At 40.9% G+C, this 17,790-nt stretch overlaps 1 protein-coding gene across 3 annotated transcripts in view; it reads left to right on the forward strand.

Annotated features, from left to right (window-relative positions):
- LOC139468546 (uncharacterized) overlaps window positions 1-17,790 on the forward strand; it is a 48,188-nt gene that overhangs the window by 15,821 nt on the left and 14,577 nt on the right. For 2 of the 3 annotated variants that reach the window (XM_071250594.1, XM_071250597.1), the window contains exons 2-5: window positions 8,059-8,147; window positions 12,677-12,801; window positions 13,346-13,426; window positions 14,085-14,190. In XM_071250594.1, coding sequence (XP_071106695.1) covers window positions 8,119-8,147; window positions 12,677-12,801; window positions 13,346-13,426; window positions 14,085-14,190 — 341 coding nt within the window. In that variant the 5' untranslated portion in view covers window positions 8,059-8,118. Of the gene's footprint in view, window positions 1-8,058; window positions 8,289-12,676; window positions 12,802-13,345; window positions 13,427-14,084; window positions 14,191-17,790 lie in introns of those variants that run through there. The other variant, XM_071250595.1, reaches the window with a different exon arrangement.

A 17,790-nucleotide genomic window follows, 5' to 3' on the forward strand; every position in this document is an offset into this window, starting at 1 on the left:
GACCAGAGCTTATGGAAGGGGCCAGGGACGCTGGTAGCGGGCTATTGTTGGCGACTGTAAACACTTCCTATACAGGGTGATACAGACAGTCGGCTTGAAGTGATGGATGCGGGCTGCCTGATCAACAATGATACGCCAGGATCGAATCTGGAGTCTGATGTTGTTTTGACGCTGAAAGTGGCTTAGTCAGTTAGATTCGGTGTGGTATTTAGGGGTTTCAGTTGATAACTGAGTATAATGTCGTTTGGAGGGAGGGAGGGAGGGTTGCTTTGAGTTGATTTTGGAATATTTAGGAAATCAGCCGTTTATGATAGAGGTATTTTCTTGTTGAAGGAGATGTATAGCGTACGCTAGCCTTGCTCCATGCTGTACTGAAAGATAAGTCCATGGCGGAGGGATTCTGTCCTCATAACAGACAAGTCTAGCTAATCAGACAATACATCTAAAGACGCCAGTCTCTTATCGGGACAACTTGATCTTATTGTCTATATAATAAAGAAATTATGCTTTAATTAATAATTTTTGCCTTAAAGACTTGCGCAAGTCTATACATGCGCGTAGAGTGAGGGTTACGACCAGGGTGAGGTAGAGAAGGGTGAGAGATACGGACATGGTCTGCTGGAGCATGGTTAGAGATAAGGACATGGTCGGTGAATCTCAATACGGATGAGGCCGGGTGAAGTAAGAATCTTAATACGGGTGAGGCCGGGTGAAGTAAGGTGACAATACGGGTGAGGTTGAGTGAAGTAAGGTGGCAATACGGGTGAGGTTGGGATGAAGTGAGGTGACAATACGGGTGAGGTCGGGTGAAGTAAGGTGGCAATATGGGTGAGGTTGGGATGAAGTGAGGTGACAATACGGGTGAGGTCGGGTGAAGTAAGGTGGCAATACGGGTGAGGTGGGGTGAAGTAAGGTCGCAATACGGTGAGGTCGGGTAAAGTAAGGCGGGAAAACGGGTGAGGTCGGGTGAAGTAAGGTGGTAAAATAGTTCTTACATCATTGCGACTTCGTGACAATTACTTTGAAACATCTGTAATTCTGTGGACATCTAAGATTCCTTGACCTTATTCAAGCTCGTTATTCCTTGAATATTCAAGCTCGTATATATGTACAATTTATTTTTTCGATCATCGTTTATTCTTGCTTCCTACACTCTCATGAAATGTCAATCTGGTAGAAGATGCCCTGTATCGTGTCCCGTATAGCCGGCTGCTCTGTATAGCGTGTAGGTGTTGCATCTCATGTTATCAACTCATTCCGCGCAGACGTCAAATGTCCCTGGTTCACCATAGCCTGAAAGATGAGGGGTTACGAAAGCCTGCGAGAAAAGAGTTCAGGACAAACCTGATACAACGTTAACACTCCAAGTGGTGACGCAAACCAAACTCTGCTCTAGGCTACTAGTCACTGTACAGTTTAGAGATATGATCAGAAGAATCTATCGAATCATCATGAAAAGCGGCAATTATCGGTGAGTACAAGAAAAAAACGAAGCATCTCTTGAAAAGATAAAAATGCAGCCTAGTTGCACGTCAATCCTTCCTAGATGAGGAGGAGAGGTTGAAGGATGCCGAGCATATCGACAACATGTAGAAATCTCTTATACGTGCTAAACAGTTTTACACATGCTACACAGTGCCAGGTAGAAGTGACCCTGGCCAATCAGCGCTAGCTACCAATGCATACTTTGTGAATAAGTAAAGATGAACATACATAGCACCCCGTGCTTGTTGTGACTACATGGACGTATTGATTCGGGCGCTGAAAATGATTGGTTTTGGACATGTCGCCTCGCTGAGATGTGGGGCTACTTCAAAGAGCAGAAAATACTTAGGGCGAAGGATATATTCAGTCGGGGAGTGCACAAATGAAGAGGACACACCCGTTCAACATTACTTAGTTTCAACAACTGCAACAACTTCAGCAAGTGCACCAACTCCACCAACCGCAACAACTCCACCAACTGCAACAACTCGTACCTAGTTGTGAGGGTAGTACGTTTGATGCCACCTACCGTTAATGTTTGAAAATGGGTTTTTGCTGGTGCTGCATTAAAGTTCCCAATAATGACACACCAGATCAGAGCATGAAACAACCACGACTGTGGCGTTCTCAGCTTTATGCACTTTGATACGACGTTTTTCTCGACAGAAAGGTCGCCCACGATCTACGATTATACAAAACACTTTTTCATCACCAAAGGAAATAGCAACCAACTAAAACACGTTAAGCAGAGTCGAACCAATAAAAAAAAAATACTGGATTGAGACATCTTGTACACGCAAACTAAATATGTTACTTTACGTACATCTCTATCTTATACTTTTGGATCATTTTGTACCGATGGTACTCCATCTTGACTCATGTGTTGTTGTTGTTGTTTTAAAAAGGGTGTGTTGTGGTTTGGGGGGGTGGGGGGGGGGGGGGGGGGGGGTTGTATGTCGTCTGGTCCTGGTCATCTCGTCGTCTGTTTAATTGTAAGTGAAGCAAAATAGATATGATTGATCATTGCTATGTCTTTCTGAGAGGATATGTTGATTTAAAATATTAAAGCTATTATACATTTTAGGTTCCTTTCCGTTTAAAGTTATTCTTTAATGTACATGCTTCAGATGTTTTTTTATCGGTGTTTGTGATAACAGGAACATGACAACATGTGAGTGGGCTCGCAACAAGGCATGTTGCTAGAACAATGACGTTCTCTGATCACAATATCACGTTATGTGAAAGTCGACATGTCATATATTGATTCCTTCACCATCACCACTACGTACATCGGCATCTGTAGTTACTTAGGATGAGACTGTGTCTATATCTGCCGAAAACATAACATTTGTTTCAGCCATGAATACATCTCAGGACAACATCGTCACATGAATTAATGCATCGACATTACTGCGTTGATGGAACATACGAACACAAGCAGAACGCCTGTACGAACCCGACCTCTTATAACAATCATCATTTCGAGGTTGCCGTGACAATTGTTACGTTGTGTCCACACTACCAACGTCAAGCCAGTATTGTGAACACAGAGGCTTAGAGGTTTGAAGGATGTGTCTTGTAAGACGAGTCAAGTGTCAGTGCCGTGCCTGGAATACAATACGACCCCTATCATCAATTCACTCAGCGCGTTGGGTGAAGCAGAGGATCGCCACGCTGGTGTTAGAGGAATAGCATCACAATGTTCCTAAAAGCTTAGCGCAATCTCACCACTGCGGTTGGCATTAAGGATTGAAAATGGAAATAAATTTGCTTCAAAATATTTGTTTTATTTTGCGGAGCTATTAGGATGAGGTTGATTGTTTAAAATCAATCCATTAATGTAGTATTATTCTACATTTTATCTGATATTTGGATCTTGATGCATTGTGGTGTTAGTTTATGCCGTCATTTCTGGTGTAATCTACCTCTGACATGCGGCGTTGAGGGGTGAAAAAAGAACAAACCCATCGGGTATTTTCAAGTTGGATGAAATTATATCAATCTATTGTGGTGAGAAATAAGGACACCTCCTTGGGTATTTCAATGTTTTATGTATTTGGAATCGGCACACCGAAACACACGTAAGGGGAACCTGGACATACCAGTACCTAGGATTGAACGGGTTATCCGTTGTTCGACAAAAGCAGAGTGAAGATATGAGTCCATATTTCCAATTAATATTCTTAAGTCAAAGGCACTTGAAACGCTGGATGCCTAGCTGGGGCACAGACACGGTATTTTAAGCGACATGACGGAGTGGCTTGATCACTGAATTGCCGTCTTGGCCATGCTTGTGGTTTTGACACAGAGGTCCATCCATGGTACGACCCAGAGAATATGTAGAGGGCTTCATGGGAAATGATAAATACAAAATCCTTTGGAATAGGCCAGTATATAGCCTCAGACGTATCCAGGCCAACACACCTGACCTTGTCCTTTTATATAAATCCGATCAAATCATTTATATCATTGAATTTGTAGTCACTGTTGACACTAATGTGATTGACAAGATTCAGGAAAAACCTGGCAGACATGCGGACCTCGCTTTCGAAATGTCACTCTTGCATCCCAAGTACCAAGTTGTCCGACTCCCCATTGTTCTCGGTTTGGTACCTCCCAATCTGTTGACTGACATTGGGAAAGTACCCAGGTTTGCTACCAGGAATACAGCCCTTCCGACAGTCTGTGTAATGCTGAAGTTCATTACACTGGAGTGTTGGGGAGTATTCACAATCTCCGAACAATTCTGAGTGGGTTTGACAAGGCAGCGCTTCCTGGGAGAAGTCCCATTCGCTGTTTCGGCTGCGTGAAGAGGGAGCAAGGGCCCCGAGCTGATGATGAGCCTAACCAGCCTGACTGTGCCAGGATCACCCAAACCCTCTTTGCTGAATTTTTAATTTTAATTTTGTATAATAATGATGATGATGATGATGATGATAATTTAAGGAATTTTATATACATCACAGATCAGAACATCTTTACGGCAAAGTGCACATCATTGTATATTATCCTTATAATATAAGTATGTTTAATTAAAATGCATATGACTGTACACGAATTTCGAATTTCGATGCTAGAAAACACTCTCCCTAAACATGAAAGGAATTATTTATAACAATCACCATTATATTACATAGCCCTACAAAATTGAACAAGTATATTAAAAAAAATTTGGTTATTTAACTTTATATTTCTACTGGGGACAAATTGGAAATCGTTCAAATAAACAAATATATAAACGTGTCAGTTTGGTCAGTGTTTGCTGAAAATGATGATAGGATGTCGATATACATTAACGAATTGCTTCCAGGAACTACTGAAATAGACTTCCCGTGTCACCCGTCTGTCAATTATATAAGTCTATATATGGTTTTAAATGAATGTAGGTTTCACAGCCTACAGTGTATATACATACACTCGGGTCTCGTTTTATTGGATTTTGATAGAAATGACGTCACGCATACGTCACCTAATTGTCATTTAACACGTGTTGCTAGGGGTATAGATTTCCCCTCGGCGACAGATCCATATAGACTTTTGTCAACCTGCTGAATGACAGCTGATGGTGAAATGTTCATGTGCAGCCTAGTTTTAACATGTAACGGACATTTAACATAACGTCATAGCTATTCTATTAACAGTCGAATGAGGTTCGATCTGTTTGTTCCACTACTACATGCCAAAATGATTAATGTGTGAAATCCAATCAAATAACTTTACACTCAAAAGTCCCTACTCTGCTATAAAACTCTCAAAGACTCCCAGCTTAAAACAAACCGCGTTATATACCCTAATCCCAGATTCGACGAGATTGAAAATCAGAACTCTGCTCATGCCCGGTGATTTCACCAAATATTTCCACATAAGAAAAATGTTGTTGTTTTTTTTTACTCTTTCCACATCAAAGCTAACCGCTTTATTACCGCTTCAGTCACAAATCACGGCTTCATATCTCAACCCCATTCAAACCCACCCTCACCTAATTGCTTTTTAATGGGGCTGATTTCCTTGAAGTGCCTTGTGGGGATGGTAAAACTGTCATGGCGGCCACTGTATAGGTGTATTGATATCTATATTCGCCCGCAGCTTCTATGTGCACAAGCCGCGGGCCTATTACCCATGCATAGACTGTAAAGTATACAAGTCATGTCTCACGGCAATGCAAGTGTTTATCTTGTATTTGTGTCTTCTCGGGTTAATCTTGCAAATGCAATTCAAATCAAAGTTAGTCCACACCATTTGTATTTAAACCCCTCGTCAACCTCCGACACATGCAGCGCCCATATTCTGTGAGATGTAGATTTCAGGATAATTTCAGCTGGAAAATAGATGATCGTGTTTTGTTGATGATCACGGAGGTCACAGCGAATGTGACAAGTTTCATTTATTGACGATGGATTTTTGTTAGTTGGAATACATAACAACATTACGGGTCAGTCTCCGCCCTGCACACAACTGACATTTTTGTTAGTGGTTTGCACAACAAAGTTACTTCCCTTTTCACTATTTTGCGACGGAGGCTTTGCAAGCGCAGAACAAAACCACGAACATATAAACGCGTTGATACATCTCTTCTAAGATTATTATATTACAGAAATATGTGGGCATTAAAATGAATTATTGCTAAATGGATTCTTCAAACGATTAAACTATCGAAAATTAAACAATATATATATATATATATATATATATATATATATATATATATATATATATATATATATATATATATATATATGCATGTGTTTCACATCCCGGGAAGTAGATCATCCCCTATCTTTAATGCCCGGTGTCGAAGTTCACAATGGTGAAGCCCGAGATTTGTTGTATCACCAAGTGTATACGTGTAATTGTCAGGTTTCATTAGTAAGGGGCGTATCTGTAGCATGTATCCTTATATAATATATGAAAGAAGGCTTCCATGATTCTGGCAAATCTTAATGACTTAGTGCAGTCTAACTTTAAACGAATTCTCCACCATCGCGACCCTGAACTGATGCCATATTCACTGGTAGGGGCTGTTTTGTAGAGGTGACCTTTGAAATCAGTTTAATTGTTTTGTTTTCAAAATGTCAAACCGCGTCACAAGAGAGAGAAGGTTAGAGAGAAGTGATCAAGTAACGGACGAGGGGAGTAACAACTCCCTGCAGGCCTATTGTATATGCCACTATTGATATATTTCTCGCCGAAAAACAATATGTTTTAATTAGATTTCCAACATTGTATTGATTACAATCACACCCGTATCGTAACGATATATGTTCTTGATTAAAAAACTGTTTTCGTAAAACAGAAAAAGGAATTTGACATTAAAATACCGGTTACAAATTAAACTACATTCGTGTAAGTATGTATGTGGGACTTTAACAATTTGTTTTCAAAATCAACATGTATAAAAAAAAATTAAAATAAAGACCAAAAATGAATATACAGCATAGATGTTAACATAACTATTCTGTAAAGATATTGAATGTAATGCATGTAAATATTATCACATTGGTATATATTTGTCATATTAGTACGTGCATACAAAGCGTATTTGAAAAAGTGTCCTTGCGAATATGTCCAAAGAACCCATACCTGCCGTAAAAGGAGACTATGCTTGTCATAAGAGGCGACTAACGGGATCGGCAGGTCATCAGGCTCGCTGACTTCGTTGATGCATGTCATCGATCCCAATTACGTCGATCGATGTTCATGATGTCAATCACTGGATTGTCTGGTCTATACGCGATTATTTACAGACCGCCGTCAAATAGCTGGAATATTGCTGGGTGCAGCGTTAAACAACAAATAAAGAAAGAAATGTTCTTTAATAATTGCTACGTGACCCTCTTAAATCGCCGCCGGATACGCCGCCATGTCGGAAGAGTCGTTGTTTTTGTTAGTCACCAGTAGAAGATAAAACATTAGGTTAGACAGTTGACTTTACGCTCAAAACATGTCCACGTGTCAGCACATCGCTTGTCTCGAACTCCGAGTTAACGAGGTGTCACACTATGCATCACGTATATCTCGACATATAACTTGATACATGCAGGGTGTGGTGGGGTAGGCAGGTGGTGCAAGCGTTCGCTCGTCACAAGGGCTACATAGATATAGTGTGTGATGCCCATTTCTTGTGTCGTGAGAGTGTTGGAATTATTGCTACAAGAACACCCACCCCCACCCCGATCTCCACCCCCACCCCCAACCCCACCCCCACCCCTCACTCCCTCCCTCCCTCACAATATATAGTTTTAGCTTTCATATTGTAATACGAAACTGGGGTTACCCACAATGTGGGAACATCATGCCAAGTGTATCTAAAAATTATCTATAAACGCCAATTGTGACATTTCTTTTAAAGTCTAACGATGAGCAAAAGATCGTCACAGCTGTTTTCGATTTTATTATAAGCGTCGTCTCTCATACTATATATATATTTATATTGTTTGTTCTTAGGGTAGATATGTTTGTTTATCTTCACACAATAATAAACTGGTTTAGTACCAATAACCTTCCCGTTTTGGATATCATTTTCATGAAATGCTATCAGATGTTATGTATCTATCAATATATGTTTTATTTCAGAGGTCACTGCACGAGGGCCCCCTACCGAGGAAGTAGGCCTGTGGGCCTGTCAGCGACACCATGAAACGGCTTTACACGGAAGAGCAAGAGTGAGTGCATTAGCAGCTGGTAGTGAGTTAGTCGGGGACGGTTGTCAGGGAGTACTGTACCAAGGACGGTTTAGAGGGTTAAGTTCTCCCGCTGATCAAGGATTATAACATCATGAGGAGACTAGAGGAGGAATACAATGAGTGAGTGTTCATTTTCTTACTTACCAGGAAACTGCTTGACTCTAGTTAGACGTGTAGGCGAGGTTGACAAGCATGCATGTTGAGTTGGGAAAAACGAGGAGAATTTGTAGTGAACCATTTTAATAGTAGTCTGCATTCTGAATGGGAAACATTTCTTATGACTGAACTATTCATAGTACTAGATAGAACTTTGAAAGCATGTGCATGTATTAAATGTGTTCTTTGAGGGGATCATTTTCGAATACTCTTGAACGTGTACATCATAATGCATGTATAAATCAGTCTCTATAGGACGTGCATGCATTAACCGGTCTCTATAGGACGTGCATGCATTAATCAGTCTCTACAGGACGTGCATGCATTAACCAGTCTCTATAGGACGTGCATGTATTAATCAGTCTCTATAGGGCGTGCATGTATTAATCAGTCTCTATAGGACGTGCATGCATTAATCAGTCTCTATAGGACGTGCATACATTAATCAGTCTCTATAGGACGTGCATGTATTAATCAGTCTCTATAGGACGTGCATGCATTAATCAGTCTCTATAGGACGTGCATACATTAATCAGTCTCTATAGGACGTGCATGTATTAATCAGTCTCTATAGGACGTGCATGCATTAATCAGTCTCTATAGGACGTGCATACATTAATCAGTCTCTATAGGACGTGCATGTATTAATCAGTCTCTATAGGACGTGCATGCATTAATCAGTCTCATGATTTACCCCTTTTTGCGAACACCTGGTGTCATCACTGATTTTCAGTGATCCATTCTTAAAGTATAATTTTCACCGCAAATTTGACTTTTACGCCCAATCTGTTTCAGCAGATAAACGAGACTCTTATGTTTTACTTGATATCAGAGGAGACACTCCGAGCTCTGCTTCTATGACTGACTCGATCACATAACCTACAGGATACTTTATTAGATACCTGCAATAGGCAAACCTGTTTATAAAAAACCTAACATTTCATTAAACATACGTAGCATAATTATAACCACAAATAACTACACTGTCATTAATCCACATCGAACATCGCCGAAGGGTGTGTCACATTCTTCTTTAGACATGACATGACATGGCATGTTAGATATGAATATCAGCTTAATATTGAAGAATGAAGATATTTCATAAACTTGGTGCCTCACTGTCTCTGAACCATATTACTCCCCCATCCGTCGAGCCCTCACTGTAATGCCATAGCTCTCAATGAAGCAAGTTAGATGTTCCCACAGTTAAAGTTTCTGAGTCAGACATCTCACTGGGGCGCCTTTTCACTGTAAATGCAGTTGCTTGTTTCTATGTAAATATAGCAGCTTGTTTCTATATAAATGTAGTCGCTTTTTCTATCAAATAATAATATTTCCAGAGACTTAGTCTACTGCTCTGAGTCAGGAATACTGTATTTGGGTTACAGCTGAGTATTATACATTGACGTTGTAAGCTCCTATTTCCGACCTGCAGTTGATTCAGTAACAGGGTCAAGTGTCTATGTTCTATTCTTACAAGAGGAAATACATGCTTCACATGTTGTCGCTGTGATTGGCCTGTTTCATTCAGACGAAGTTAGCACTGCAGTATTCACGCAACACCATCAAACGGAGTGACACGTTTATTGGCGAGGAACGAAAAACGTGCTTATCTTTTTCCTGTTGTGGTTTAAAGTCTACTTCCTTGTCAAGTGATAGTGAATATTATCTATTCATTTGTATGAATAGTTATGAATAGTGTACAGACTGGGTCACTCTGCTTATTTACGGGGTTTCGGTGCCCATGTCATAACATCGTATTTCTACAAGGTGAGGTGAAACGGTAACGTCGCGTCCAAGATTATTGCCCTTATATAGCGACGTGCATGCACGTGTGTATGTGTGTCTGCTTGTACTAGTCCGGACTGATGCCGATTTTGTAGTGCTAGCACACTGAGATACTATGAATACCCCACTCAGACACAGTATACTGACTCTGAGCCGACCAGTCCTTGTTTTGGTCCCTTAATGCCGAGCGCTAGACAGGATAACAACAAGTACAATCTTTAAATGATATTTGGTATGACGCGGCCGGTGATCGAGCCCCGGACTTTCCGCTCTCCGGGCGGACGCTCTACCACTAGACCACGGAGGCGGTCGTATTTCTACAAAACGTTATTAATTGAGAAATATATTATCCATATTTACAGGGAAATGAAACAATGGACAACCCATCAGTTGCTGCTGTGAAGATATATGAGTATTTATCCCCCGTTTGTAATTTCCTAACATAATACACTTGTCGATTGTAACTAGACTTGGAGGCTACACATGGATCTACTTCAAGTAGATCTCCCATATAAACTTGAACAGTGTCATCCCGCCCTGATGACACACATTTATGCTCGTTAAAGTTAGATATACTGCCGGTCAAAAGAAAGTATGCACCTATGTATATGGTTGATGGTGGCTAAATAAAACAAACAAGTAATGGTTATTCGATGGTCATGTATTTGATACGGGTATCACAGCGTTTTGGACCTTACGTTTTCCGTGTTTCGGAGACTGTTTTCACCCACGTAACGCTTAGATAACGTTTGTAATGTTTTAGTCAAATTTAATTTTCAAGTGTATGTTTGCCTGGCAGTTTGCCCTACAACTTTGAAGCCCAAGTATATTTCAAACTTAGGATGACTGAATTACTTCTGCGAACAGATTAATATATTAGACCAAGTGGAAAGGCATCGGGCTTCCTGATGTTAGCAATAGGCTTGATTGTCTTCAGCTAGATCTTGTCCAGTACATAAAATCCCCTTGTCCAAAAAATGAAATAAACAATGTATTTTTTCACTGCTACTGTTAAGCTCACCATGTTATAAATCTATCGGTATATGGTCTCTGGTCTTCCTCATGAAATATGAGCAAGCTTATTGCACATGCAGCCCTAGATTCCCCACAACGTTCCTTGCGACCAGGCCTCCCTAGGACTAGCCTAGGCAAAGGTGATACCACCATGTGAACGTGTCTCTGATCTTTTGACGTAATACTTCGCTCAGGGGAGTACAGAAGCACCCTGCTGTGTCCCTAACTGATTGAATCGTTTGTTTTTGCCGTTCGTGCGGATATATTCGCTATAGAAGAGCAAAGGATAACGCTATGTTCGCTGTGTCAACTGTGAGGATTTACTCGCCCAATACCAAGATCTGTAGATGACGGCTGTGTTCCAAAACCGCGGCTTACCTTCATTTGTGGATGACCTCATGCGGTGTTTAACGCGGGCTATGTCCCATGTGTCTGAATGTCATGTGTGGTTTCATTTCGTCTCGTGCAGAGCTCTATGTGCCAGCTGTGTCAGTACCACAAACCGTCGTCTGCTGTCTGTACCATGAACCATGTGTGTGTGTGTGTGTGTGCGCGCGTGCGTGCGTGTGTGTGTGTGTGTGTGCGTGATACGGTCGTCTGCTGTGTCTGTACCATGAACCATGTGTGTGTATGTGTGTGTGTGTGTGATACTGTTGTCTGCTCTCTCTCTCTCTAATGTGTGTGTGTGTACCATAAACCATGTAAGTGTGTGATACTGTTGTCTGCTGTGACTGTACCATGAACCATATATGTGTGTGTGTGATACTGTTGTCTGCTCTCTCTCTAATGTGTGTGTGTGTACCATAAACCACGTAAGTGTGTGATACTGTCGTCTGCTGTGACTGTACCATGAACCATATGTGTGTGTGTACCATAAACCACGTAAGTGTGTGATACTGTTGTCTGCTGTGTCTGTACCATGAACCATGTGTGTGTGTGTGTGATACTGTTGTCTGCTCTCTCTAATGTGTGTGTGTGTGTGTGTGTGTTTGTGTGTACCATAAACCATGTAAGTGTGTGATACTGTTGTCTGCTGTCTGTACCATGAACCATGTGTGTGTGTGTGTGTGATACTGTTGTCTGCTCTCTCTAATGTGTGTGTGTTTGTGTGTACCATAAACCATGTAGGTGTGTGATACTGTCGTCTGCTTTGTCTTTACCATGAACCATATTTGTGTGTGTGATACTGTTGTCTGCTCTCTCCAATGTGTGTGTGTGTGTTTGAGTGTACCATAAACCATGTAAGTGTGCGATACTGTCGTCTGCTGTGTCTGTACCATGAACCATTTGTATGTGTGTGATACTGTTTTCTGCTCTCTTTAATGTGTGTGCGTTTGTGTGTACCATAAACCATGTAAGTGTGTGATACTGACGTCTGCTGTGTCTGTACCATGAACCGCTTGTGTGATACTGTCGTCTGCTTTGCCGGTATTATTAACCGTGTTTGGTACTGTCGTCTGCTGTACCTGTATTATAAACCGTGTGTAATATTGTCGTCTGTTGTGTCTACTCCACGAACCATGCATGACACTGTCGTCTGCTCCCCACAGCGCCCCCTATGATGAGCTGGAGGTGACCGAGGAGCCTCCGCCGATGCTCAACAAGCCACAATGCATCTTACTCAACATGACCTCGTTCGGCATCAACTTTATGGTGCTACTTCTGAGCGTTGAAGGTATCGTCTTAATGTTGTAATTCGTAAATAAAATAAATGTTATAATGATATCATCTAAGGTACATGATGGCCTTCTACTTTAACATGGTTGTCCAATGAATGGTGCGGGGTTGGGTAGCCTAGTCACCCCGCCGTGTATTGTGACTCGGCTCCTCCGGCGGAAGACAAGACAAGTTCAACTCCCTGTTAAGTACCATGGTGTCTCCAGCCCTGATATGGTTGTGATTTGTCACAAGCGGCGTAAAACAACTCACTCACTTTCACGCCTACTAGGGGAACGGTTTTATTTTGAAGAAAATCCAAAATACATTATCACAATGTGTGACATTAAAACAGCAATGCCTTTGTTTGATATTCAAAACTATTTCTGACGTAGCATGAAGAAATGTTAATCTGATCGTCATTTGAGCATTAATAAGATGGTAATGGGATTCTATACATGATGGGATATAATTTGATATGATGTTTATGATCAAAAACGAAAACTAGTTCCCATTATCATACAAATATAGAGCAGTCCACGGCAACGTCTGGTTACTTTCAGTGATACCTGCTCAGGTTGAGGCGCTGGTGGGCGATGGTGCTAAGGGCAGCACATTCGGAGGAATGGTTGCCGGAGGAGCAGGTAAGGCCACGACAAGTTGATTATCTGTTCTGAAAGTATCTTTTTAAAGGAAAAAGGGCATGTATTTTTTAAAAATGACCACATTTGGTGCCTTAGTTAGACTTTTTAGTGAACCTCACTCGATATATATATATTACTCAAGTACCAATTCTTAGATATTGCTGATTTTAGCTGTTTATTATTTTCAACCATATAAGTTTTTTGATAGCCCCTTGTGTAGCTGGTGTTTTTTAGTACCTATTCCCAAGGAGGAATATGTCCCACCATCTCGACTAATAGGGGATAGAGGCTCAGTGACTCGGTTGATTGCATGTAATCGTGTTCCGAAGGCGTAAATCATGTTTCGGTCACTGGTTAGTCAGGTCCAAACACGACCAACTACAGGCCACCGTCATATAGCTGGAATATTGCTAAGCGCGGCGTTAAACACCATACACTCATATTTTTCAGTACCTAATCTGATAAGAAAATGTCCTTCTGTTAGCGAAACTGGAAGAAAATGAATTCTGAAAAACAAATAATCAATATGTATTCGACCTTTTATGCGTGTTGACTTGTAATTTACCTGCTGAGTGAGAAGAACACGAGCAAGCAATATTTTGCGACCGGTATGTTATTTTGTATATGTGGTCTAAAGTGCATTGACCTTGCGTTCCAGCCTTGACCTTCTTCGTGAGCCCCGTGGTGGGGATGGTGAGTGACCGGCTGACGTACAAGCTGGGGAAGAGGCGCCCTGTCATGATCATCGGAACTATCATCCTCTGGTAGGATCAGCACACATCATCATTATCATAATCTAGTTCCCTGTGGGGATTCCGATTTAGAGTGACCTGGTTGTTAGCGTGTGGTCGTATCCCAATGGAGCGCGACGTTGCTCACTAATAATCACTGGTTTGTCTGGTCCAGACTCGATTATGTACATGTCGTCGCCATATAGCTGGCATATTGCTCAGCGCGGCGTTAAACCAAAAACAAGACAGTACTAAAGGGTTTTGTGTCAATATACATTCCCTAACTTTAACCATATTATTATATGTAACGCAAATATAATCGATATTTATTGACTTAATTCCTTCGGCGCAGAACTGCTGTGGACAGAAACAAAATAATTGTCTTTAATTCCAGAAACAATTTGTTTGAAAATGGTGGATAGCAGAGAATTATCAGCGGAAACACGTTAAGTGGGTCATGGTGGGCGAATGGGTAGTGTAGCGTGTTTGCCTATTCAGTGGTGCAGGTTCGATTCATTAAGCGATTCTGTGACTGAGGGAATACACATATATTCATAGTAAGACATTTAAATACTACACTGATCTCCAAAAAGCATATTCCAAGAAAATGAAAAACGTCTTTGCCAAAGAATAACCAGTCTCGATTGTCCGCCGAAACGGGGTTCATTGGGTGTCAAAGGCAAAAGAACGATGAAAATTATATAAATGGATCACTGATTGCACCAGGTGTTTGCGAGAAGCGGAAGCAAGCACTTCTCTACCGGCAGCATCCGTCACTCACACAATCTGTAAATAAAGTATGTTTGTTGCCTGATGCTGCTAAGCGGTACAGCATCCGGCGGAGACAGGTAAACAAACCAGACAACGAATCCAGATGCTTGGACGTAACATCAGATCAATACAACAACATAAGCCATCCTCTATGTCAATATGACATAATTTGGTTCTTAATAAAAGTACAACCTTGGGATCGCTATCATATAGTCTGGAAAACCCACAGTTCCAGTGTATAATGCTAATTAACCTACACATCAGGAAACAAACACTGCCTTCATGCCATGGGTCGATACGTGTAGGCGTACGACAAGGCTAACTGCTGAATCCAGTTCCGGAAATTAAACATTTACGGTAACTGGGATAAAAATTGATTATCAGCAATTCCCCGGGGACAGATAAAGATGAACAAATCCCTGATTGGACTGTAACGTGCTACCTGGTTACCTTGTGAAGGCCATGTTGGTTGATACGCGACCCTTGGTTACAGTGAGATTACCTTACGAAATGGCTACCGTTTCTTTTTGGATTTTGCTTATATTTTATTTTCTAAACCTAATTATCGATTACAAGTTTATCTATTTCATGGGGGGACGGGGGGCCCTGTCGGCTAAGGCGCCGCGATTCGCTGTGCAGAGTTGCGTCTCTTGGGCACGCCAGAAAGATATGATTGTGGGTTCGAATCCCAGTTCGTCCCGATTATGTTTCTAGGTTTGCCGTGCTCTAGGGTTTCACCGAAGTTGTAAACGTCTGAGACCTGCATCGCTTCGGGCTTTCCTCCCACATTAAGCTGACACGCCGCGATATAACTGGAATACTGTTAAAAGCGGCGTTAAACCCAACTCACTCACTCACTATCTATTTCATTGATCACTGGTTTTTAATGTAACTGTGGATAGGATTGCGTCCATACGCATATCATATTGATTTGCATTGTTGCCTTTGAGTTCAAGAGGTGTCACCCTGATTGAATTTATGTTTGTATTTCCCGTTGATAAAATAAAACATTGTTTTGTAAACATTATAGATTTTGAAATCAAGCTCCTCCAGAATCGACGATGTATAATCGTTGAGTGTCATCGACCTTTGAGGCAGGGAAAAGTCCTAAATCGATACAATGGCATGGTAGCATAGCTATAACCACAAATAACTACACTGTCAGGGAGATGGATGTGTGTATGAATGTATGTAAGTATGTATGTATGGATGGATGGATGGATGGATGATATGATATGATATGATATGATATGATATGATATATAAAACTGTTATTTGGCGGTGGTTTTAAACTGCTACGATCACATCTACAAAGGGTACCTAGATATAGTGTTTAATACTCCGAAGCGAGACCATACACATGACCCCCGGGTGATGATAAATTTGTTTTGCATGAGAAGACACGCACTTATTACTTTTCAAGCGGAGATATTGGGTTTAGTGCAGGGGAAATACAGTGTACTTTTACACTTGGAATAAAAAGCGACAAAACCTTTTCTATAATCACAAGTCCATTGTACGATTCGGACTAAATCATAAGCATGTGTTCATGGATCACTAGCAATAGTGATGACACCAAGTGTCACCCGTCACTAACACATGCAAACGTAAGTCGTTTCATTGGCATTACTTAGAACTTGACGGATGACAAGGTAGACACACAAAAGATTATATGGATAACACCTTCGTTTATACTGTAAATAGCTTTTTACAGTATTGAAGAAGTTGTTATCTATAAAAGATATTGTGTCTACCTTGTCAAACGTAAGTCGATTGTTCACCTGTACAAACACGGGAACTCTATGTAAGACTGATTGGTGGCTTTCACTATTAGGGAGAGGAGTCGTTAAGAGCAGTGTTTAATAAAGTTTGATAAAGAATCATAACTGGTAAAGTAAAAACTGAAACAGTGGGACTATTTACGTGAACACAAAGTGTGTATTGTGAAATGAACGTGGCTTGAGTTTGCTGTGAACCTGTACGGGATAAGTAGATAAAAAGAGAAAGACGAGTGAAAATGGAATATACAGCTTTGGGTTTCTTGTGTGTGATAGAGGACTTAGAAAATGTCAAAGAAATATAAACGTTGAACCGTGTTCTCAACCCATGCATTTTTGTCTTTTATGAGACACCATTACCTAATCACTCAATGATAAAATATTCTTGCTGCGTATGCTCTCAAAGAAGCAGATTAATTTGGAGGTCGAAATAAAAGTAGGTCATCGTGTCCTGTTTTTAATTTGTTTCATTGCTGGAAAATGAAAAAAGCACTAGCGAGAGAAAATTTATACTTTTTATTTATTTAGTGTGTCAACGAGTAATCAAAGTAAGGAACGCTTAAGTAATCAACAGTAAACAGGCCGTAACACTGGGATATGTATAGATATACCTTAAAAAGGATAATTTGTGCTGTTTTGCCTTTTTCGCTCCCTGGAATTTGTTTCGGTAGACATTCGAGACTAATTATTCTCTAGCATTGACCTTTTGAACCTGTGATGATAGGAAAAGTTATTTCCCCCAGGTCTCACACGGAAATGCACAACAGGCTACACATGTACACTGACTTCCGGGTAGAGTCCGGTGGTCGGGTATTCTGTATCTAGATTGCATTATCAGCTGTGTACGTGAACACACATCCTTGCAGGGATTTTAACCCCGTTGAATATTCAGGGCTTAAGTTTGATCAATACATTTGACGTAAGTCGTGACTAGGAAATATCTGCGGTCAGATAATTACCATATTCAGGTGAAATTTAATCTTTTGAGAACCATTGTGCTATCGTATACTTCCCTGATGACACATGTTGTCATATACAGTGCAACCTCGTTAGTCCGGACAGTGGGACACAAAGAACGTGTCAC

Source organism: Haliotis cracherodii, unplaced genomic scaffold (assembly GCF_022045235.1).
Source record: "Haliotis cracherodii isolate W230 unplaced genomic scaffold, xgHalCrac1.p SCAF_2, whole genome shotgun sequence".
NCBI classification, from domain to species: domain Eukaryota; kingdom Metazoa; phylum Mollusca; class Gastropoda; order Lepetellida; family Haliotidae; genus Haliotis; species Haliotis cracherodii.